Consider the following 25,139-nt stretch of genomic DNA (forward strand, 5'->3'; position numbering starts at 1 on the left):
TCAGTGTGGTTAGGCACCCTGCATATCAGCAGTGGAAGCTCACATATCCGCAGGCACATGGATGCATGCTTTTTGTTTCTTTTCTGTTTCCCCAGTTGCTCGACAACATGGAGAGCAAAATGAAGGGCACCTGTGTGGAAGGTACGATTCCACGGCTCTTCGAGGGAAAGATGATCTCGTTCATCAAGTGCAAGCATGTCGATTACGCGTCTCGTCGCATGGAGCCCTTCTACGACATCCAGCTCAACGTCAAGGGCAAGAAGAACATCCATGAAAGCTTTCAAGACTACTGTGCCACCGAGTCGCTTGATGGCGACAACAAGTACGACGCCGGCGAGTACGGTCTACAGGTGGGGGCGCCCGCATTATTCTCCTGTTGGGCTTCATGTGATGTCGTGGTGAACCTTTTTTTGATTTAAGTCAGTGGATAAAGGTTACAGCAGAAGGTATACCTGTCTTTAAGCACCATTTTTTTTTTTTTTTCACAAATTGTAGTCGGGAGTTCAGTTCAGCTCACTTCTCCTGTCTGTAAACTTTCTGCCGAAGCAAGACTTCAACCTCTTTCTTTCATACAGCTGGGGCTTTGGTCTGAAAAACTGGATATTTTCACTTTCTATGTGATATGAACTTCATTCTAGTGTTTTAAAAAGAATGACCACGCAATTTAGCAAGTCTGTGATGCAAAAGCCCTCGGGCTAAGGTGCTTGTAGTAGTGAGCCTGCATTTAGAATCGAGTCGGTAATGAACCTGACGGTCATGGGGATTGCGTTCGTTGTGTCTGAGGCTTGTTTTAACTGGACTTCCCCTATTACAAGCGAGAAATGGGGAGATCAGCAAATGTAGCATTTATTTCTCGAAAACATTCGTTGTGCACATCTGCTTCTTCATGTAGGCCCTATAAAGCCACTTTTCAAGCTCTCCAGAGTGTGCCTCTTTGCAAAATAATTTTTCCCAGCGAGCTGCTTTAGGAACGCGATATCACTCATTACGGTATGAACGTTCGTAGCAACTGGTGCTAGGTCGTCCTTCATGTCTCCCATCCTCGACGTAGTTTTACGGATGCAGCGAGGAAGCTAGTGCAGTGCACGTGCGCGCAGAATGTGTCAGTTGCACTGTTTGTTGTATGCGAACTGCTTCCACCCGGCAGGAGAGCAGAAGTTGGAGAACTGATTGCAGAGCGCACGCCACGTGACCGGTTGTGCCAGCAAGGCATGCCGCACTGCCCCTCTTTTGTGCACACCGCGTTTCCGCTTCCACTTTCCCTGCTAGAAAAAGTTGTATGATTCAGTAACCTCATGCATGCTTCATCATACAAATGTCATAGAATTGGTATGATACTCTGACATGTGTATTTGTACGAGATTTGTATGAGATTTATATGACAGCTCTAGGACTCTATTGCATCATACGTTTTCAGTAGGGTTAGACCAACTGGCACACGGGCATGCACCGATTGACAGTGCAGCCCATCGCTGCGGTTTAGATGCCAACTTTCTGTTGCTTTTTGAGAGGTCAGCACGTTGTTTTGGAAGGGGGGCGGTCGTGTTACGGAAGCTAGAAAACGCTTTTCAGTCTCCACACTAATGGGAAGCGTGCATTTTTCGACTGCGGGGCCAAATTTACGGCACTTCCTCATTCGCTCTAACCAAGTTGACGGTCGTTTGTTGTATCAAAGACTTGGTGTCATTGCTTTAATGCATATTTTGACGGTAGCACCAGCATTGTTCGTAATAAGTGAGTGGTCGTTATAACTGCTATAAGTGGGCTCGACTGTATTCCCATGGTGATTCGTGAGCTTGCGAGAACAAATTAAGAGTTGCTTAAAACATAATGCTACACATGCACCCACACTCCAGCCATGGCTACCTACATTGACACGGGAAATGTAATAGGTGGCACATAGACTAAAATGCGTGTATTTTTCTCCACCATCATGCAGTCGCATCTTTGGAACATTTGCTCATGATGACAAGAGATAGTGTAAAAGCTGTATGAAGACGTTATAATGGCACTGAATAAATTAATGACATAGCTACTGTACTGATGCGACTTCAGAGTAAAGGTGGAAGTGGAAGCTGAGCGAGCAAGCGGTGCTTTACCAGGGTGCAGGTTCGAGTCATCGTTCCACAGCATGATCATCCTTTCCAAGTTAAATGTACAACCTGCCTTTCATCTCTTTATGCCAACTCGTTGAACTGTGGAAGAGCTTGATCTGTGGCGATGGAAACTCTTACTGATGTTCGCTCGTTATATTATTTTCATCTAGTTATTTTTTATTATTAAAATTCTTTTTTCCTTTCTTATTGTTTATGTGTCTTTGATGTTATACTAATAAGAATTCAGTTCCTTCCCGTTACATATTTGTGTAATGCCTTCCCTGGGAGAGCCTTTGAGAGGGGTAACATGAATAAATTTGCTGTGACTTGCGCAGGAGGCCGAGAAGGGCATCATCTTCGCCTGCCTGCCGCCTGTGGTGCACCTGCACCTGCTGCGCTTCCAGTACGACCACGTGACGGACAACAACATAAAGATTAACGACCGCTTCGAGTTCCCCGAGCGGCTCAACCTGAGCGAGTTCCTCACCGAGGGGGGTGCCAACTCGGGGAACCCTGCCACATACACACTGCACGCGGTGCTTGTGCACAGTGGGGACAACCATGGGGGCCACTACGTGGTGTTCATCAACCCGCGTGGTGATGGCCGCTGGTGCAAGTTTGACGATGATGTGGTGTCGCGTTGCACCAAGCAGGAGGCCATCGACCACAACTTCGGCGGCACCGAGGACGACGTGGCCGTGAGCCGGCACTGCACCAACGCCTACATGCTGGTGTACATCCGGGACAGCGCCATCAGTGAGTGCCGGCATGAAAGTTATTGGCCACAAGTGAATAGATGGGCAGGATTGTGCGAGAAAAGAATAGGAGGCTCTTCGGAGTAGAGCTCAGCCCACTTACTACGACCTCCTGTAACGGACGCTGACTAAGTACGAACGAAGAATATGTGACCGACACTGTGTACACCTGGCCTACGGTGCCAAATCTGATAGAGGTCGACAAACACAACATTTGGTTGCGCCGCTCACACAGGCCCCAGGGACTTGTGTCCCGGGGCGTTCTGCATCATCACGGTCCTACGTGATCATCTATATGGCTTTTGCTTTTCACACAAATAATGAAAGGAAAGCTCAGGTTACGCGAAGAAAAAAAAAAGAAGCAACTGGTGCTCGCAACACCACCTCGGCTCTCGCACAGTTGAGGGTACCATGAGGCTTGCCTGCTCTCGGGAACGACCTTGTGGCAGAGAAGAGCAGCACACTCATGGGGTTCTTAGGGGTGCGCGAATATTCGAAATCTCAAATACAAATGCTTGCTTTTGGTGCATATTTGAATAAAAAAAATGAACGAACATGCGAGTATTTCCGAGTATTGGGCAGTGACCGAGTGCCACCGACTTTCATAAATCCGGTTGTGGCAAAACTACAGTATCTAGGCAGATTATCAAAAGATGGAATTTGAAGTGTCAGGCATACAGTAGTACACTACTAAGGCCTTCTCTTCACTTTCTTCACGGTCATTTATGGCACGGATTGGTCACATTCAGACGCTAGGCTTGGACCTCATGTGAAATTCCGCAAGTGGGCTTTGCCACATACCACACTTAATGGAAACAAGATGGCCGACGGTCTGTTTCGAACAGTCGCAGCATGAAAGCACGTTTTATGCCCGCACCCCACCTGAAGACTACAAACGCAGCATAAGTTACATGTGTGATCTCCGAGCGGAGCCACGTGTGGGTCGTTCTTAGTCTTCCACATTAGGCTGATTGGCATTAACGCTTCCACATTTTGTCTGTAAAATGTGCAGGCACAGATTTTGGGATGTTATTGTGCAGTGCGTTCACAGGCAGCGTCTTAAGCGCCTCCTATGTATGTGGGACCACCCGCTACATGTCTTTAGGCTCTTGCCTCCCTGCTACGTACGTCATCTGAGAGACGCTTTGAAGCATTGGGGGCGTCTCACGACCATGTGTGCCACTCGATGGCTGCAAAGATTGCACTAAACGAGAGGCAGAGTGCATGCAGGGTGTGGTCACGGGCCTCCCTCCCCCCCCCCCCCCCCCCCCCCTTCCGTCCACCCCCTCGTGCTCACTGCACCTGAAGGCAATGTTAGGCATGTGCAGAGAGGGGTCACATGGTTGTGGAACTGAGCTACACGAGGTTCTTTGTGGGACTCTCATGTCGTAGCTATGCTGTAAAAGCCATTGCTCAAGAAATGCTTTCCTGTCTACCATGGCTTCTGAAACGCTGTGTGTGGCTACATTTTTTTCTATGGTTAAGGGGGAAGCTGGTCTTAGAAGGAAAATTTTATTAATGATGTCATATTTATGAAGTCTTCAGGAAACGTATTTTTACGTGCTGCTTTCAAATATATAAATTTAATTTTGTTGCAGGGAACTTGCAAATGTTTGCTGTTCGTTCCTCTTGACATCAAGGTACGCGGTAAGGATAAAATTAACATTCTGGCTAGCACAGAGATTGAGTTATAGTGCTTTGAATTTGGCACTTCAGGAATGGATAAAAAAAATGTGTACTCCTTCTGAAGTGACTTCAAAATCCTGTAACTCAATTTCTATGATAGGCAGGATAGTTTTCAAAATCCTACAACTCAATTGTTACGATAGGCTGGATAGTTTTACCCTTATTGCATACCTGGATGTCCAGAGAAGCGAGTGCCATGCATTTTATTTTCTCAAGTTCCCTGCAGCAAAATTTCTTGAGAGCTCTTGGCAAAAAGTTACCTAACATATTACATGACTGCACAAGGATTCGTTGAACATAATATTGAATTGTATATGTGGAATCGGCATGCAAAAATGCGTCTCCTAAAGATTTCTTAAATGTGACTTAATAGAAATTTGTTTTTAAGCTCCTCTTCCCTCCCTTTAATTTAGGAAGCATGTGTTGTCAATTGGAATTTTCGTTTTTGTAACATTTCTTCATAGTGTGGCATATAAAATGTTAATAAGGTTTTACTACCCATGTTATTTTAAGTTGCCAGTGTCATGCGTCAGTTCATGGATTTCAATTTGTCACTCATATTGCATGATCACATTACAAATTGCATGCTGTTATGCTGTCTAATCAACAGTGTAAATTTTTATGCACATCTTTTTTTTTTTATGATGCTGAGACAGTATAGTTTTGTTTAACTTTGATTGCTAAGACCATGCACTACCTTGAAAAAAAAAATGCCTACAAAAGTTTGCCTATTTATTTTTTTGTCTTAAGTGTCTTTAATGCTGAACCGTGCATGAAATGTGAAGATGGCGGGTTTGGATTCCACTGGTGGCATGTGGTTGTCGAGCCTTTTCATTTCCCCACCCCTGTCTGCGCAATAGATATTAGATTCATATTTGAAAGTTTCAATATTCGCACACCTCTAGGATTCATGAACCCTGCACTACAGCGCACTTCACAGTCCATGTTGCTTTGGGACGTTAAACCCTATATACCCATATCTTATTGACAGTACCTGTCTTCTTCTGCGAACACGGGTCCCCGAGAATTTTTTAATGGCAGGCCACAAAAAGATCTCGCCTGAAAGGAACTGCAGGAGTAGACGTGATCTTATCCGGTGCTGGAGTGCACTATTCTTCAGTCATGGCAGTTACTGCCTGTGCCACCAAATGAACCGATACCAATTCTTCAGCAGCCAGATCAAGCATTATGAACTGAAAAAGCTTGAGCGCCTACTTCGTCAAATCTGCACACTTGTATGACACCCTTCTCACCAAAAGCAGATAGGCTGTTGGCGTTTTGTGGAAGATAAAGGCCTTTGCTCTTGGATTGCATTTGTGCTAAGCTCAACAAGTGAAGGTGTGCTTTATTCGGCTCTAAAATTGACTCTGGCTAAGATTAAAGCACTGACGGCGTGGCAAGTTTTCCGTGCTTGAAAATTGGCCACTGGCACTGCAGCCATGTATACTGTAGTCTTCTGTGAAAGGACGAAACCTGTTAGCACACAACAAAGACTGCATGCTAACAGAACCTAAGTGCCATAAATGCAGGAGTGAAAATAATTGCAGGTACTACATATTGCGTATCTGACGGACATATGCGTCTTTGATCACGAGACGCACTAGACATAAATGCATTATACCGGTTGTGATCAAGCTCCATCCTGCTTGACCCCAAGTGTGATCGAGCACTGCTACCCTAGTGCTCGGGAAACAAATGCAAAATAGAAATGAAGCATGCAGCAAAGTATTCAGTACAAGCTATAAAGTTGTAATTGTGTTTTTATTTTGTCATTGCGGCTTGATTTCCAACATAGTGTCCACATTCTCCACACTGCCTGCATGCCTGGGCTAAGAGCAAATGTGGTACCCACGAGCATGGGCCATGCATTTCTTTGACATTTTTTTGACATGGTCATGCAGTGCTATCTGTCGTTTAGTAGGCCAGTTCGGCAATTTGGGGAACGATTAGCAGCCTTGCATGTGGAGCGCGCTCAAGACTTCAATTGAGATGAAAGTGCTTATGTGACAGCGTTCGTAGCCATTTATGTTAAGCACCTTGCTTCTTTATGACAAACTGGACAGCTTAGAAGCATCTTGGAGCTAATAATGACAGATGCTATCAGTACCTGTGCATACAGATAGTTGTGATTTTTGATGCCGCCACCAAAAAGGTGCATTCACGAACCAGCTAGATGTATGTGAATGCTGGACTCTGTAATGGGCTAAATCAACTGTGGGACGTATTGACAAGTGGTAATTGTTTATTCGGTGGGCAGTTTGATTCTGTGCATTGGGCCTAAGCACTGCAACACATGCACGAAGCATCAGTATTGGTGTCATCACCAGTGTGTATTAAACTTTGCTTTTAATTTTTAAATCTGTGGTGTGCACTGTCATTTGCTTCAAGCATTGTCTTTCTGTGCCTTTTCACCTGCAGACGAGGTCCTACAACCTGTCACAGAAAACGACATCCCCGAACAGTTGGTTGAAAGGCTGCAGGAGGAAAAGTGAGTTAGCTTGTTTATGAAATTCTGTAGCGAGGGAGGAAAGTTCCCATCTTTGCAAGAAAGGCAGTTTCGTTGAAAAAAAAAAAAAATGTAGGTTCAGCGTGGATTTCCCGTGGAAAATTTCCTTCCTCCCTACCATCTCCCTGGGATGGGCTGGCCAAGGTCTGGGATGGGCTTGGAAATGCCATATATGCTGATATTAAAAACTGAAAGAAGTTGTAACGAAAAGGCGTTAAGGGGAACATGTCATGTGAGAAACAGTTAATGTGGCCTAGCACTTTAACGTGTAATTTACATGCTTTATGTACTGCAAAATGTTCCTTCCCTGTAAAAATGACAAAAATAAACCGAATTGTTTGGCTGCATTGAAAAAAAAAAATTTGTACCTGGCTTCTGACTTATAGACAGATTATTTACTTCGTGAATTTCGGAAGACGTAAAACCCAGCAGCAAAGGACCCTAACTACGGTGCGCAGTTTGTAAAGATGTATTTGTGTCGGGATGACTTTAGTCGTGGCAGGACGTGCGGTGGAATCAGCACCGAGGGAACCTGAAGCAAACAATACCAGTGCTGTTTTGTTACTTTAGTGTGGCTGTTTCGAGGCGAGACCGTGCCCGACTTCTTCCCCCCTGTCGCAGGCGGCAGGAGGCCCTGCGGCGGAAAGAGAGGAATGAAGCCCATCTCTACATGGGTGTCCAAGTGCTTACCGAGGACAGCTTTGCTGGCCACCAGGGCAACGACCTCTACGACCCTGAGAAGGCCAACTTTAGGAATTTCAAGGTACGGCTCACAATTTCACCGGTGTTGGCAGTACATTGATTGCTTGTATTTTTTTTTGCTTTTCTTGCTTGAAGTTATTAGTTTCCCAGGCCGATCTGTTTCTTTTTTTCAAATTTAGGAAACAAAAATTTAAAAGTTTTTAAACTCTGTGGGGTTGACCTGTGAGCGAATTGCGGCCAGGGCGGGGTGCTTATCCTGCTACAAACTGGAGCAGGGAGAAGGGACGCCAGTAACACTGCTGCGGGTCTGAATTCTGGCCTCCTTCGAGCCTTCACAAATTGAGGCAGTTGCTGCCACCATTACTGCAGAAAGGTTTCGTGCTTCTCTTCTTTTTCAAGAGAGCGGCATGAAAGATTCTCAGATAAGGCTGATACGAAGCTAAGAATAGAGTCCCACCGTGTCGACTGTGCACTAAAACGCAGTTGTCGTAGGAATGAAACTTCTCTGTCGTCGAGCTGTGCGGTGAGTCATGCCTCTTGAACGTGGAATGACCTTCTCGGCCGAGCAGGCATCTTACGCGCATGCAGAGGCTTTGTTTCCTTAAGACTCCCCAGTGTCTAGGTGGAGCCTTGAATGTGCCCTGTGTGTGCTTCATGTCCAGGTGAAGAAGCTGGCCACTCTACGAGAGCTGCTGGAACTGGTGGCAGAGCAGATGGGCTACCCGCTGCAGGGCATCCGGCCCTGGGCCATCACGTACCGGTCAAACCAAACCTTCCGCCCGTCCGCCATCGACCTCGACGCCGACCTCAACAAGACAGTGAGTTTCCATCTCGGCACGTCTTATTATTTGGTTGGTTGGGGGGGGGGGGGGGGATGTTGCACAGCATAACTTGGCGGTATGTACCGCAGCTTTGTAGGGTTATATCAGCATTGGACAAGAATGTAAGAATGCAGGCAGTTTAGATGTTCATGTCTCCATGTTCTTTCCCTGTCAGTGGCTTTTTTCTCTATGTAGTCTCTTTTTGCAAGTGGGGTTGGGAGCCCACAGGTCAGCCAAGCAGTTGTGCTTTGGAGTAGCTTTTAAAAAGTCTTTACTAGGTCGGTGTTGGAAACCCAGGCGTCATTTTTCTTCCACCTCGACAATATCAGTAGCTCATCTGACCAAGTGCGAGATTAATGGTCTGGTGCTCTGCATCCGACCGTCTTCCTGTGACAGGATACAAGAACAGTGCTGGGGTTGCTGTTGGTTTTTAAATTAAGGAGTGGGATAGCGCATTTTTTTTATATTCTTAAAATGGTATAGCAAAAGATGAGAGCAAATTTCTACCTGAGCATGACTGTATTAAAATGATCTGCAGAACTGCAAGTTGCTTCAAGTGGAACTGGCAATTGGTTTTGGATAGGGGCATGCAAATAGTGGTTTTTTGGTTCGAAGCAAATTTTAACTGAATAGTAATTTGCTTCTTTTACTTCGAATATTCTGGCACACAAAAAAAAGGTTGAACGGTTCGATAAGCACTTTCAAAAATCGTGCATTTTTCTAATGCACAAGAATATTACATGAAAAATGGAGTGCATTGAAGCTTTGTCGCACCCATTGAAACTGTCGACTTCAGCAGAAATGGCCGTCGGAAGTTGTAGGAGCCAACCTACATGCTGTGCTGACATATCTGTGGAGTGTGAGACCTACTATTTATGGGACGTGCAACGGCTGCTCTTAATTGCCATTGCGTCATTGCATAGCTGTTGCTTTTGAGTGGCAATTTCATGCACACCTGCTAGGCATATGCACACCTGCTAGGCATATGCACAACACGCACAGTGCCACTTTGCGTTGGGCGTTGGAAAGGGACACCCATCTCCATGTGTCACGTGCTAGCTTTCCTGCGTGCAATCGTCACGTTTGATTAGGAAATTTCACGCGGAGAAGAGCGGCTGCGGCAACTGCAGCCAGCTGACTCGTCCCATGGAAGTCGAGGGAGCTGCGCATGCTCCATTTCATGCACATAGCTGTGCTGGTTCCAGTGCGTGCACGCTGCGGGTAACATGGGCACAGACACCTGGCAGGCGCAGAATTGGGTATCACGCTTGCGCCTGCTCGCACGTGCACAGGCTGGCTCCGCATACATGCAGGCGTGCAGACAAGTGGCGCATACTCTCCTAGGAAGTGTCCGTACAGTTGGGGCTTGGCTTCCGCACAGTCGTTTCATCTCGGAGATGGTACGCTGAACCGGAACCACACGAAGGAAGAGTTCCAGAAACTTATTCACCCGAGACAAATACTTTGATGTTTCGAATGCCAAACATCCAGGTCTAATGTAATGTTGAATACTTTACTATTTGACTGAATATTCTAAATTATCGAATATCCACACACTCCTAGTTCCGGACCGTAATTCCTTAAAGATCCTTGTAAACTGAAGTGAAAAGCAGTTTCCAGCACGCAACAGCATTTGGTCGAACGGTGTTGTGCGTGTGTTTGCAGGTAATTGACCTGTCTGAGAACTCTAATCCCTGGACGCTGTTCATGGAGACGATATCACCCGACCAGAACATGGACCGGCTGCCGGACTTTGACAAGGAGACAGATGTGCTGCTCTTTTTCAAAATGTATGATCCGCGGCTGAAACAGATTGCCTACTGTGGGCACGCCTACCTTCCCATCGTCGCCAAAGCCAGTGAGTAGCTGCTTGCTTCGTCCCACCCACGTGGGACGAACTTTGCACAGCACTTGCCTTCACCGGGCTGCACCACATATGACAAAAAAAAAAAAATGTAAAGGTGCCAACAGCGCCGTGCTTCGAAGCAGGCCTCTCACTTTGGAGAGAATTTGTTTTACTTCGTTCTGCGATGTGGCCACTGGCTGTAAATTCCTCATATGGCTTTCGCTTCGTCTTATGTTGCCTGTAACAAAATGAATGAGCGATATATTTTCCGTTTTTATTTCATTTGATGATTCGATTGCTCCTAGGTCTAAGTAGACATTGGTTTGTTAACAAAAGTAGTTAGTCCTACAAAATAGACTGCTTTTTACGAATTCGTTAATCAGCTGGGTATGTTAAAAGAGGTGGGCAGAAGTCTGAAGCAGCGGCAGTTCTGATTGGTCTGCTCTGACGCCTGCATTGATTGATTCCGGAGAGCGCCCGACTGCCCAGTGGACAAATCTAGCTTGGCTAGATCAGTGATGAACAACTACTTTGTGACAACCAGCTGCTTGGCAAGCATCAATGGTGTGCGTTTGTCGTGTCTGTCGGATAATTGTTCCACGAAAGCATGCTCTTGGACCGCTTTTTTTCTCTGTTGGGAGCCAAAGGGTAGTGGTGCATTATACTATAAGTCAATGGGAATAGAACTGAAAAAGAACAAGGTTCCCAGGACATTGCTGAACTCGTACCTAAAAGTTATTGGGGGGAAAAAAGAGCAGTCAGCGTCTTGAAGGTTACCAAATAATGCAAAGGCTGAAAAGTGCGCAAGAACGTCAAAGACTGAAAGGGAATCGAAAACATAGCCCGCACAAACCGTACTATTCTGCTGCCCATAATCCATGTGCTGTCACATGACCTGCTCTCTCAGTTGAGGAGTCGTGGTGCAGTGTTGGAGCCTTCACATACCCTTGATGAAGAGAGATGTTGGTTACTTGACCAGACACCTTTGCTGTGTCTAAACCCGACACTTGTCTTGCTTGCAGAGGAGCTGTTGCCATTGCTAAACAAGCGAGCAGGCTTCCCAGCTGACACGGAATTGGTGCTGTATGAGGAGGTTAAGCCCAACATAGTGGACAGGATCGAGGACCTGGAGCTTCCACTGGAAAAGGTTCTGGAGGAACTGATGGATGGTGACATCATTGTCTTCCAGAAGCTTGACCTCAACGTGGATGAATACGAGCTGCCCACGGTGAAAGACTACTTCAGGTGAGCCTCTGACCCCGTAGGCCTCGACGATGACACTTGTTGCCATAATTGCCAGTACCGTATTTACACGATTGTAAGTCAACCTATTTTTCAAAATTTGAAAATACGAAGTGGGGGGGATTGACTTAAAATCGAAACCAAAGCATCGCACCATAAATAAAGGCTAGACAAACGAGATATCGGGCATGCTGCAGTGTAGTGGCATTCTTGCTGCGCGGCTCCATCGCGTAGCTCTTGGTGCTGGCCTTGAGCAGCTGCTATGTCAATGCGCAGGACCGTCATTCCACCCCGCTGGCGGCGGCCGATGGTGCCTGTCAATAAGCAGCAAACCGGCACCAGCCCACTGCCCACACACAGCTGCTGATAAGCGGCAGCGGCGGCCTGATAACGCATTCGCGTTCTACTCTTGAAAGGCGTCGTCCAATTCTTTTTTTTTTGCTTTCAACTGCACACTCTGCGCTCAAGGGAGCGTCAATAGTTTTCATTATGAAAGGGCCGCTGTTCCATCCGCGGTGGCATCGCCGCTCGGAACCGCAGCGGCGCCAGGGAGTGTCGGTAGCCGACTGAAGAGCTGATGCAGCTCACGCGTAGTTTCTCTTTGGCTCTGACGCATTTTACTACTAATACCGGCCGTGTTTCACAAGTTTTCAATGTAGTGCTTCATCATTCGTCATTTGTGCTCCGGGCCTGGTAAGCGACCAGCGCTCGTTCACGGCTGCATTCAAGATGGCTGCCATTCTTTATGGCGAAGAAACGAAACAACTGCGCGCCGGGCCACAAGTTCGATGTTCGCAACGGGTGGCAGCTGCAGCGAGGCAAAATTTTCAGCTGTTCCACGCGATGTCGTGATGTGGCTGTTTGTGAAGTGCGGAATTTCGCTGCACAACGCTGTTAAAACGACAAGCTGTGGGACCGCAGCAGTGATTACGATGGCAGTGCTAGTGAGGACAATGGCGCAGGTGTGGACTAGTAGTCCAGTGACTAATACATTTTCTTTTTGGAATATGCCCACGGGCGCGCCTGCGCATGGCAGCCGATAGCGGCTAGCGATAAGCGGAGGCCGCAGGATAGTGCTATCGCGTTTTATTATTTAAGGCCAAGTGTAAACGACCTCAAAGTTTTTTTTTTTTTTTTTTCAGAAAGGTGATGTGGGGGATCGACTTACAATCGTGTAAATACGGTATGATGTGTTTGATTATCAGGCTGAAGCCAACATGACTGCAGCTACCACAGCTGCCGGCAAATTTTTTGGACTTCTAAAATTTAGACGCAGTAAAAACTGCAATAATTCATATGCCAGTTAATTTGAAATCCTGGGTGATTGGAAGAATGTCCACGGTCTTGTAATTGGTCCCGCAGGAACAGAGATGGGCTTAGCTCCTGAATGGCACATTGGATTTTCTTTCGTGTTGCCTTGGCTGTCCTGACCCATTGGAAGCGTGCAATTACTGCAGTGTTTTTTTTTTTCCTTGTCATTGTGGCCGTGGTGTAATAGTTCAAATAGCCAAGCTTCTAAGTGCAATGCAGTTATGAGTGTGCCTAGCTGTTGGGCTTGCTCTGAGTGGTGCACGAAAGAAGCTTGCTAGTGGTCGCGGACGTTCTGCCTTGCAGAAAGGTGGTGCAGCCAGGTTCGTGGTGCCTTCTCTTTTTTCTCACTTTCTCTCCGTTGCTCGTGCAGGGACCTCTTCTACCGGGTGGAAGTGACATTCTGTGATAAAATGATTCCCAATGACCCGGGATTCACAATGGAGCTCTCACTCAAAATGAACTACGATCAGGTTGGTTGGTGCTTCCCTTACAAGCAGCACATAGTTTAGAGGCGGATCGAATTTAAGTGCTTTGAGTGTTATCTAGAAGATTGTGCTCATAAAAGAATGGGTGGTAGCTGGAAGATGTCTTTTGGTTTAAATGCTGTCTCTTGGTTTGATTATGTGAAGATAAAACGAAAAGAGAAGAGGAACAGCCAGGTAACTGCAGCCAGAAAGGAGAAGGAAGGAGAGACGGCACGTCGGGAGAATGTGGCAGTGCACCATCTGTGGTTAAGCAGACTTGCAGCACAATCTTGTGCTAACCAGACTAAACTGGATGGGGCGATGTGTGCTCTGGTGCTAAAATATCCTAGAAACAACTCTCGTAAGGTAGGAAAAGGCATGCAGAACAAAGCAACAGGTGAATCAGAGCAGGTAGTGTTATCTCAAAGGAGTCAACATAAAAGGAACTTCAACTTGCATTCTTCCCATTTGCCAGAAGCTTCGTGTAGTGTCTTTGGAACATGTTGTGAGGGCTTGATTCATTTCAGAATAGACATGGCCCATACCATGTGCTAGCTTTTGTTTAAAGTAAACGGCAATGTAGTGAACAAATTTCACTGCTTGCAAATGCATTGCTTTAAAACTAGCACACTGAAAATACCATTGCTGTGACCGGTTATATGACCGCAAGGCTCAGTCTGGTTGTCCTCACTCGAATGGCAACAGCATGCTCTGGTTGTTCAGGGCTGCGATGTTTGGCTGCTGCGCCCAAGGTTGTGGGTTTCATCCTGGCCACAGTGCATGAGCACCTTTGTAAGTAAAAGGTCATCAATTCGATCCCCGTCAGTTCATAAATCCGGATAATTCGAACAGCCGGCATGGTCGCTGCCAAAGGCAGTGCAAGTCTATGGCGTCAAACATTTGCTAGTTCGGGCGGGACGAGTGTTGCACCGGAGGGGGCCAGCGCCAAGGTATGACCGGCAGATCAAGTGGTTGTCTAAATGGTCGTACTCAAACCTGAATCACTTGCTACACAGTCTATTGCGCACCTCTGCGCAGCGGTAGGCATGACGAATAGATGGCCCAGTTCCAAGAACAGTCACACCTTTTAGTTGCGGTTTCTGTTTTCTGAGCTTCACGCCTGCCTGCACCAGACAGTTGACCCAAGCTCAGCTACGCTCAGTTTCGGACTCTGGTTAAGAGAAACCTCGGTATGAATTAAGCAGCATTAAAATGGGTTTAAAATATACCTGGTCAAACAAAATTCTGAAATTTGTTTATTACCAGAAAGTACGAATTATCCAAGTTTGAACCATCGCGAGTATATTGTACATCACCCTAAATTCATAAAATAAAAAGCAAACCAAATCTGAATGCTGAAGCTTCAGTAACACATTCGTGCAAATCTGTTTATGCCTCACGGGATTTATTTATTGCTGTGTGTCGCTGCTCACGGTGAGTGCCGAGTGACAATTGCAGCGCTGTTGATGGGAGGGCAGCAGTTAGTTACTCGAATGTTACAAATTCCTGGTGCACTGAAATTAGGATCAGCCGTGATTATGTCATCAATATTCTGCTGTAATTTAGCGGCTCCTGGCCTTGATACAGGTTGCTTGAAAGCGTTGTTTGAGATTTGTCTCCTGCGCACAAGCAATTTTGTATAGGAAGGGAACTCTTATTTCATGATGTGTTAGAGGAATGTTAGCTTGCTTGCAGACTTTCCAATGTGTTGATGCTTTTCTCACCTATTCGCAGATTGCGCGGGCCGTGGCACAGCGGTTAGGCACAGACCCTTATTTATTACAATTTTTCAAAGTTCAGAGGTGAGTGTGCTCTGTCTTCTTTCGTTCCTCTTGCATGGCTATTTTATTGTTGAGTTTGTGGCATTTTCCTTTGTGTATGCAAAGGCATGTCAGAGACCTTAATGCAAACTGCAGCTTTAGCTGGCAAGTTCGCCAGAAAATGAGCCGGAAAGAAAATAAACATCTGTTGTGCATTTTGGCGTTGGATTAGCGAGGTGGGCCTCCTTTGAAACTTTGTTCATGTTTAATCTTGTGTGGATGTTGCACTTACTTACCTGTAGAAATGCAGTTGAACCCTTTAACTGCCACCTTAATTCCCCAAAAATGTACGAAAATCAATTTTTAGTGTTTTTGGCAAAAGTGACTGTTCTCAGCCCACGCTAAAGGTGTGAAACGCTTTTCATGGACAACTACCGACCTCTGGTGTTGAAAGATGCAATTGCTGACTAACACTGTCTTTGGCAGTGTAACATCGGGCAGGACGAGTGTGACTTGTCATTGGCAATTTAGATACAATATCCCATGATGAGTAAAGATCAGGCTTGGTGGCTAAAATTTGCACCTTTGCGAACATTTTTTGCCAAGTGCTCAGGTGTCTCAGCTTAGCTCCTTTGCCTAGCCAATAAAATGGAGTGTATAAGGAATTGAAGCGATACAGAGTTTATTTCAGACTTTCAAGGAATTAGCATGATCTGCTTGGTTATGTTAAGGTTGTCCTGTTATAACTTTACGATAAAAGTATTTCTGTTCCATGTTCGCCACGACTGGCTGTAAAAGGGAGTTTGGATGTACGGTCGAACCTCAGTATGATGAACCTCGATTTAACAAAATTTACGAAGTAATGAATTTTTTTCGGTTCCCAACCTCTGCAAACGAAGTTCTTGCGCATTGCAACGCGCGAATCAGGAGCCGCCTTGAGAACCAGGTGAAAGTGAGAACTTTAGCCGAGACTGACTGCGATTTGTATGCACCCTTTTATGCACAAATGTTTGCCAGCAGGCTTCAATCTGTAAAGCAGAACATGCACTGTGCTATCTGTCGTGTACATATGAAATCGGTGTTCGGCACGCTCCACCACCAGCCACTTGTGTAGCGCAGTGAAGCCTGCCATCAGCGCAGGCACCATCAGCGCAGGCACCATCAGCGCAGGTACCGCATGGTGCTGGGGGTTCGATATGTGTTTTTTTTTCTGGGGCTGTATTATTTTCAACCAGTCCGCTGCCTGGTGGTTCTGGTGCTTCGCATGTTTGTATCATCCACTGCAGCTTGAGAAATTTTCATCATCCCGAACCGTAATGCATGGTATATAATGCACTCTGGCCGGGATATGTTTAAAATGCATATCCTCACGAAATTTGGTTAAACCGTGATCGTACCATTGAGGTACTACTTTTATTTACTTGGTGCCATCTAAACAGAAGTGTCTTCAAATCCTGTACCTTAATTTGGACTGCCAAAGAATGAGAACCTCGGCTTAACGAAATTCGCTTTTTAATGAATTTTTCAGCTACAGGTATGACTGTTATACCGAGGTTCGACTGTGATAATTTCAGTAGGGAATGCCTACACCTCCTTACCCTGCTTCTTTCCCATTCTCGGTGTTCGGGCGGACAGTTACCGCGAAGGTCCCGGTAACCCACTGAGGTGTACATACGAGGGAACGCTCAAGGACCTGCTAGTGTTCTTCAAGCCAAGGCAACCCAAGAAAATATATTACCAGCAGGTGAGTGGCGCAGGCCTCTTGGTCACCTTGAATCTCGTGCAAAAACTTGGTCTCTTACTATACAGTCGCCGACCCGATTTTTCGATTCGAAAAGACCCGCAAAATGGTCCGAATAATCGAACAGTCCGAAAAATTCGTGGTGTACGAAAAAAAATCACTTTATTGAGATGAAATCGGCCTGGAAAAAATCGCTGATTTTACCTTTCGTCAACTTTCTCTTGCTGGCGACAAGTTGCACCTGTATTTGCGCCAAAGTTGTGTTTTCACTGTACGCGCTAGACAGCAAGGTCACCGCATTTAGTTGGAATACTTCCCACGCTTCTTTCATGGACCCGGCGGGGCCATGTTGTCCACAACTCGAGTGTGCACCACATCACTTGTCAAATACACGCAAACACACTTTTCGTTTAAAGCGGTGGAACCGCCGGACGCAATCACAAAACGGCGAAAGGATATAACTTCGTGAAGACGCAGTGCCACTCTTTCGACGTGGTCGGAGAAACCCAAGTGACGAAACGGCGAATGGCGAACTTTACCCGCCGCAGTGGCTCAGTGGTTCGGGCGCTCGGCTACTTATCGGGAGTATCTGTGTTCGAACCCAACCGTGGCGGCCGCGTTTTGATGGAGGCGAATCGCAAAGGCAAAACTCGAAACGCAAAGGCAGGTGGTCGAAATTATAGAGCCCTCCACCACAGCACCTCTTTCTTCTATCACTCCGTTTTTTATCCTTTTCCTTACAACGGCGCCGCGGTTCAGGTGTCAGCCAAGAAGTGAGACAGATACTACGCCAATTCCTTTCTCCAAAAATCAATTTATCAATTTCCAACGTATGAGACAAGCGATAACTGCCCGCGGCAACAAAAGCAAGTTGACGGCGATGACAATCCGACTGCCACGTCGAAGTGGCAGAGATCGCAGGAACCTCTACTGGTAAAAATTAGGTACCAAGATGTCAAGCCAATCCAACTGCAGAGTAAATCCACCTCAATCCAAGATAGTGCCTTCTGCGCCGCCGAAAAGCCACCATGATGTTATCGAGCACAGCATTTTGGCGCACTGCTGAGGCCTGCACTGCAGGTGCCCACTATGACGTGAAGGAATGAGCTGAGAAAAGCTAACGCTTGAAAAGAAGGTGATCTTGTGTACAGAGGCATGTAGAAATCAGACAGTCTCACGTGTGTTTGGTGTTCCTGAGACTTATCTTTGTGCCCGCAGGTGCTTAATTGTGAATTTTTTGGAAAGGAGCAAATTTTCAGTTTGAATGTGAACAGGTATCTTTGCCAGAAAGGCGAATGAGGCAATCGGGTGGTTTCGTTCCTGACATTAGAGTCGCTGCAGTAAAGGCTGTTTGTTCCAAGTGAGAAGATTCATTTCTTTATCGAAATTCTAGAGGCCCATGTACTCTGCGATGTCGGTGCACACTAGAGAACCCCAGGTGGCCGAAATTTCCGGAGCCCTTCACTATGGTGTCTCTCATAGCCTGAGTCGCTTTGGGATGCTAAACCCCCTTAAAACTAATCTAATTTCTTTATCGGAGCATAAAATCTAATGAGCGTCTGATGAAGATGCACTTTTTTTTTCTGACCTTAAAAGACGAGTGCACCTTACAATCGAGGGCATGTTGGTAGAGTGAATACAGTATATAAGGAAAAGCGCTTGTCTTTTAATTCAAGAAACATATAAAATTGCACAAAGGAACCTTCTGCAACGCTGCTTTTTGGGTAAGGACGTTAACTTGCCACAATGCTTTAAGCTTGCCGAAATCCAAGATTTTAGGTGGGCCACGTGCTCTTTCCTAGTTATGACCGAGGAAAATGTTTTTCTTTTGGGCTGATCAAGACTCACTTTCGTTTTTTGGCATGTTTCTTCCACAGTTGAGCATACGAATAAACGAACTGGAGAGCAAAAAACAGTTCAAGTGTATTTGGGTCAACAACAAGTTCAAGGAAGAGGTGAGTGTGTCGATGTGGTCTTTCTTTTCTGGTTCTTTTTTTTTTAGACTTTCCTGCTGCACCATATCTGTCACAGTGCCCGTCTGCATCTTTTTTTTTGTTTACCTGTGGTGGTTTTTCTAATGAAATGCTGGCTCAGTGCAGTGTGAGGCATGGCAAGTTTCAGCAACACCTTTTCCAAAATGGACGCTCGCACAAGCTTTTTTGGGGGTTGCATTGTCCGCTGACCAGCAGATTCCTCCTTGAAATGGTGTGTTGGCTCTGCGAATGGTCTGCATTGGATTTGGACGGCCTCGCAGAAGGAGCTGGTTCTCTACCCGAACAAGAACGGCTGTGTGAGCGACCTCCTTGAAGAGGCCCGCAAGCAGGTGGACCTCTCCGAAGACGGCTCTGGGAAGCTCAGGTAGGCTGTGCGCACGTCGGTAGCTTGAGTGGATTGCAACGCAGGCATCCACACTGCAAACCGATTTGCACCCTCAGGGGTCAAATGCAGGCAACCACACTGCAATCTGATTTGCACCCTCAGGGGTCAAATGCTGGCAACAACACCACAAACTGCAAACGCGTTAGAGGCATTTACCGTACTGACTTGAATCTAATATTTTTTTTAATCGAAAATAGAAATGAAAAGTCACCCCTTGCATTAAAATCGAATATTTGTGTTAAAATCGAATATTAGTGGAGACAAAAGCGCACTGCCGTATTTACTCCCATAACCTATGACCACAGTAAACCGTCGCAAGTAATGCACCACATCGCATCCTTATGCGCACACTGCACATTAATTAGGATTGCTCAGGGGATGTCAGCTGCGCTATAAACAGTCTTCCGCAGCCGTTTTGGGGGAAACCTAAATAGATATTCGGCTTCTTACATGGAAAAATTTCATTGAAGCAGAACCTCACTCCTGAGATTGTTCATTGTGGGGGTAAATAATTGCATTGCCTTGCATGGTCTGCCAATGTGGTCGGAAATACTTGTCGCAGCATTTGTTATAGCGGGGTTTGGCTGTAGTACTGATTTTCACCCTTCAAGAAGGGCCCGGCTGAATCACTGGAAGAGTTTTTCAAGCATTGCATTCCTTCTGGAAGGTACGATGATAGTCATCATGAGGTACATTGCTGCCACAGCCCAATGTTGCCAGAACAGTGACCACCAACATTTACCAACATTCCCCTGCAACATTTGCAGGGGATTTGCTTAAGGTGGCAGCCTTCCAAAGCATCGGTTGGGGCTGTTCTCAGGACCTGTACACATGGGCAAAGCTCTGCTTAATGTGCAGAAGTTTTAATTTATTACTTATGATAACGATGTTCACGTAGCCACATGTACAAGGAACCAGAAATGTGATTGTTGGGCGGGCAACGTCTGGCAGCAGCAGCCTTGTAATATTTACTTGACTTACGGCTGCACCTTCAAATTCGCAGATATTTTCGGAGAAAAAATGCTTCCGTTACGGGAATAATATGGTACCCTCCAAATTCAGTGCGCCGAGGTGACGAGTAATGCAGCACCGTGAAAAAAAATTTCTAGTCACTAGGGCCAGCATGTACTGTATTCGTGCAGATGTTGGCTGGAGGAACACTTCTCTAGCCTGGTACTTCACATTGGGGGGGTTAAGAAGGGAAAAAGAAATAGATGTAGATAACAGGTGGTGATGTTGCAGTGCAATACAGCGAGCCGCGTGCTCATTGCATGCCCGTCCCCTCGTGTTGTACAGGTTGATGGAGGTGATCAGCTACAAGATCTTCTCGATCCAGCGGGAGGACGTGCCGCTGGACAACCTGAACCAGGCAAACTCCAAGACGTACCGTATCGAGGAGATCCCTCGGGAGGACCTCATCGTGGCCGACAACGAGATCCTCATCCCCTGCGCCCACTTCCAGAAGGTCGGTCTTCTCCCTTCCCTTTTTTTTTTCTGGAGATCTTGATATCTGGAGCCTAAATTTAGGGGAGAATTCATTTTACCAAAATTGCGGTGCTTGCCAAACAGTCTTCGAAGTCATGCCAGTGATGCTCTTGCCGGTAGCTTTAAGCTGTATTGTTTGCTTTTTATTGCCGCTGAGCTCATATGCGGGTTTTGTTGTAGCTAAAATCAGACTCTTTGCTATGGTCGTTTTCGTGCGGTGTCACTGTTCATTATTTCGATTTCCCCACCTATGTGTATTTGAGAGCAGCGCAAGCATAATGTGAGAAATTTTTCCAGCCTTCTCGTGGTTTGTCATGTTTTTCTCGCAAGTTCGTTCACATCAATAAGTGCATAAGCTTACTATTTATTTTCTGTTGTTTTATTTTCTTTGCCCACTTTTTCTCTTCTTTTTGGCGAGGGCAAAAAGTCCGTTTAAATTTAAGTTTTCTCCAACTCGAGAAACGCTAGTAGGTTGGAGAGAGTCTTTGTGCGAACTGAGCTCCGGGGAAAGCCGTACCTCTAGACTACGCTGTAGGATAACGCGTACGAAGCGACAGCTGCAGCAGGTAAAATGTCAGCCGTCCCTCCGGGGTGTGTCTTGTTCTGCTTTCTCCGACGCAGGTTCAGCGGAGTCGAGAGTATCAAACCGATACACCCGACAACGACATTATTACTTGTAATCAAGTAAATATCAAGCACTGCTTCTTTTGAATGACCTCAAGTGTGATAACGCTCTTTCAAAAACGATTTATACCTGCCGGCGGTCTGTCAATGTGCAGGCGCCGTGCACGGAAGTGTGTCCTTTTCTCCACCTAGGGGCCCTTGTTAAGTGCAAGACCTTTAGAATACCTCCGGGAGTCCTTATGTCCGGTTGGGTTTATCTGGGAGACTACGCAAGGCAAATTGGCAGGACAGTTGGGTGGTGCATATAATCTAGGACAGTGCTCATTAAATGTTGAAGGGGAATATGCAATGTTTGCTCAGCCTAAAGTGTCAAACACTGCACGTCCTTGAAGAATTTCCTTAGTACTTGGCTTCGTACATGGCTGCATTCTTCAGGCTTACACATAGCTTTTGGTATTAGCTTGCAGCAACATCTTGTTCTCATGTGTCCAAATTTTGTCTTCTTGCAGGAGATCTTTTCAACATTTGGCGTCCCCTTCATGCTCAAGGTTAAGCATGTGAGTGCAACTTTTCTTTTTTTTTTCCTTCTGTGCGGAGTTGAGCGGCATGAAATTTTTTGGCTGGCTGACCTTCCGCAACTTCCATGCTCCACCTTTTTTTTTCCCCGCATCAAATTGGTCAAGCTTGCAAACCAATGAATGTGTATCGTGTAGCTTATGGGAAGAGGGAATCCCGTGGTGCTGTGTCTTGTCATCAACCTTGGGTGTTTTTGTTTTTTTTTTGTTTGGTTTGTTTTCACGCGCAGGGAGAACCCTTCACAAAAGTCAAGGACAGGATCCAGAAGAAGCTGGACGTGCCTGACAAAGAGTTCGAAAAGGTGAGCTTGGCACGCGGCACTTACCCTTTCCCAATCTCCCGTGTCCGTTTTGACCGGCCCTGTGTTGGCTGCATGAATCGCCGACTAGGTATTGCGACCGCATGAGCAGACTGCAGTGGCTCCCGCTTATTTAGGTTCGCGGTCAAGCTTGAGCAAGGGGGCGCCGCCTCTGCACATGTGCATACTCTGCCTGCGGGCAGCTATAGAGCTTTTTTCATTCTCATGTTGGGGGCACGAGAGTCACTCGTCTCGTCACTCGGAGCACAAAACACAGGTGATCCCATTTTCGTGTGCTCTGCGTTCAGGTTTCCAAGCTCAGAGAAAAATGAGAGAATGTTTTCAACTCTGAGATGTGACGTCGAGCTGAGTAGCCTCGGAACTCGTGATTTGAAGAAATATTCAGCGCCTTGATTAATGTACGTCAACATTCATGTCAATTCACAGCCTATACACTGTTGCGATTCTGGGAAAGGAGGGATATGCGAGGGTGCTTTTAAACACTTCCAGTATTTAAACCATCATTGGGGAAATGTGAGCGAAAGTTTTGCTGGGGCCAGATTGGGCTAGTGGTCAGACTGAACGGAGATTGATTCATGGAAGCCCACAGGGTTGTGACACGCAACTTCAGCAAATAAAGGGCTGGAAGTCTGTTAGAAGACTGGCAACAGTGTCTTGAGTGATCCACGTGGCGACATCTCGTAACAGCCCGGGTGCCTGGGTGTAGGCATTGCCATTTTGTGAGGCAAGGAAGGAGGAATCAAATGGTGGCTTGGACCAGTCATGGTGACCCCCTTCTCTGTGTAGCTGCAAGAAATGGGCATTCTGCACAATTTGTGGTGTCTGGAAATTCACCAGTGGTTGCCGAGCTTGCAGTTTTTGAGGTGGGAGAATTTTGAGGAGAGAAGTGATGCCCCTGTTAATGGGCTCTTTGGAGTAGCCGTGTAGTTGAACAGCAGTTCAGCTTTCTTGTTGAAATTTAACGTTAACGGCCAAACTGCATTCAGCTGCATTTACATGGCATGTTCCGCGAAACAGTTCAACCTCTGGGAAAAGTGATCACACCTTGTGCGGGCAAATTAAAAATAAAGACGCTTGCATTTCGGTGTTGTACCTTTAAACATTAGTTCTGTACTTTTTGTTAAATTCTAACCTAAGTGAGTACGTGTTTCGTGCACACCGCAGGTAAACATCACACAGAGCCCAGGCAATCCAGGAGTAAATGCTTGGCTTTGCTGTTTAGTCTCTGTTTTTCTGATGCCACTTCGTGTGTTGTTTGCATGGTTACACTCACTGCATTAATGAAAGCTGTAGATTGGAACTTGTACTAGCCAGGACAAGAACCTTGCTTAGATTTGAGTACATTAGGCAGTAGGAAGTGCCATCAACCGCCATCTTGTCCATTGACCCGTTCTGCTGAGACCCACCCGACCTTATTCGAACTGAACTGCCGTTGAATCTCGTCAGCAGTTGCTACTGCCGTGTAATGCTGCCAAATGACGCTCAGTTAAACTAACGGTAACTGAACCTCCATTGGAAACGTCCTTGTAGCATGGGACCAGATACTACTGGTGGGCGGTTTCCTGTGTTGTTGATAGCACTCTTAATGCCTCCGAGGTTACTGGTACCTTTTCACCAATCAGATGCCCTTCGCTGCGCTACCTCTCCCCCCTCTGTGCAGTACAAGTTCGCCATCGTGGTGATGGGCAGGGCACAGTTCATAGAAGACAACGAGTATGTGGTGAACCTGCCAGACTTCATGGCTCAGGCACCTCAAGGTGAGTCTGGGGTTATGCGAGGGGAAGCATGCGGCACTCTTTACACATGTGAATTGCTCAAAGGCAGGGTTTTTATTCCGTATTTTCAGTGCGCTAGCACTAATGCTCAGTCACTGATTTCACAGGGGTCTGTCCGAAGCCATGCTGCGATCTTACAGCGTGAGAGATCAGCAGGTGGCGGCACGTGCGTCACGCGGTTTAGCCAATGAGGAGGCGGCACAGTCTCACAGCTGCAGCCAATGAGAGAGCCGGCTATATTGCAGCTGCAGCAGTGTAGCGTGCGTTCCGCAGATGGTGTGGCATTCTCGCTGGGGACTTTGGACGGAGCGGACTTGTGTCGCTCACGCTCCCTCAAGCAGTGCTACTGCATCTGCTTCGCATTTAATTAAACTGTGCAAATCGGCTGTTATTTTTTCAACTGAGCATTCGGCTGAGCCGGTGGCTCTCGTATTGTGTTCCACAGAACTCCCGCAATTTCCTTGCAATGGTTTTTGGGCTCCCCAAGACCCTAAATTCATACATGCTGCAGCCTCTACCTTTCCTTTACTCAGTTTATTTTGCAGCTAATTGTACAATAGTTTGTAGCAGACCACTTCGCTCTACAGCCAGCCATTATTAATTGTATTTGGTATTTTTCTTTTTTTAAGGGCTGTGTGCGTGCATGCATGTTCTTGCATCTGTGTAGGAACAGACGGAAGCGAGTCTGCATGGGCTTTCTGAGAACCTTGTGAAAGCTGCGAGGTTCCTCGAAGCTAAAAAGATTGCGAACACGAACTAAATTGTTGGGAAAAACCGTTAGCAAAACTTAATGTGGGGTCTGTCCAAGTCTCATTTGAAATTATAGATAGGAGTAGTGTCTTGTGGGCAGTCTGTAAATGAGAGGTCCAAAACATTGAAAGTTGAACCATGGAGCTCTGCGATTGCAGGAAGTGAAACACGTTTAGCCATTGGATGTGAAGTGACCAACTCGTGTCGTGCTAGATGGCACTGAGCTGGATTTCTTGCTCCTACCAACTGCAGATGGGTTCTGTAGGCTGTAGTGCCTGTAGTGTGCTAGGCATGTTAGTCG

General features: G+C 46.4%; 1 protein-coding gene across 5 annotated transcripts in view; it reads left to right on the forward strand.

Moving 5' to 3' along the window:
* Positions 1-25,139, forward strand: part of Usp7 (Ubiquitin-specific protease 7) — a 53,489-nt gene that overhangs the window by 20,740 nt on the left and 7,610 nt on the right. For 3 of the 5 annotated variants that reach the window (XM_077634019.1, XM_077634018.1, XM_077634022.1), the window contains 16 exons: positions 96-350; positions 2,432-2,852; positions 6,956-7,025; positions 7,665-7,806; positions 8,408-8,563; positions 10,232-10,424; positions 11,435-11,657; positions 13,336-13,435; positions 15,164-15,231; positions 16,825-16,933; positions 18,808-18,885; positions 19,185-19,288; positions 20,606-20,774; positions 21,928-21,975; positions 22,224-22,295; positions 23,974-24,070. In XM_077634019.1, the coding sequence (XP_077490145.1) occupies positions 96-350; positions 2,432-2,852; positions 6,956-7,025; positions 7,665-7,806; positions 8,408-8,563; positions 10,232-10,424; positions 11,435-11,657; positions 13,336-13,435; positions 15,164-15,231; positions 16,825-16,933; positions 18,808-18,885; positions 19,185-19,288; positions 20,606-20,774; positions 21,928-21,975; positions 22,224-22,295; positions 23,974-24,070 (2,305 nt within the window). Of the gene's footprint in view, positions 1-95; positions 351-2,431; positions 2,853-6,955; positions 7,026-7,664; positions 7,807-8,407; positions 8,564-10,231; positions 10,425-11,434; positions 11,658-13,335; positions 13,436-15,163; positions 15,232-16,824; positions 16,934-18,807; positions 18,886-19,184; positions 19,289-20,605; positions 20,775-21,415; positions 21,611-21,927; positions 21,976-22,223; positions 22,296-23,973; positions 24,071-25,139 lie in introns of those variants that run through there. The other 2 variants (XM_077634021.1, XM_077634020.1) reach the window with 2 other exon arrangements.

The sequence above is a fragment of the Amblyomma americanum genome, chromosome 8, assembly GCF_052857255.1.
Source record: "Amblyomma americanum isolate KBUSLIRL-KWMA chromosome 8, ASM5285725v1, whole genome shotgun sequence".
Lineage (NCBI taxonomy): Eukaryota > Metazoa > Arthropoda > Arachnida > Ixodida > Ixodidae > Amblyomma > Amblyomma americanum.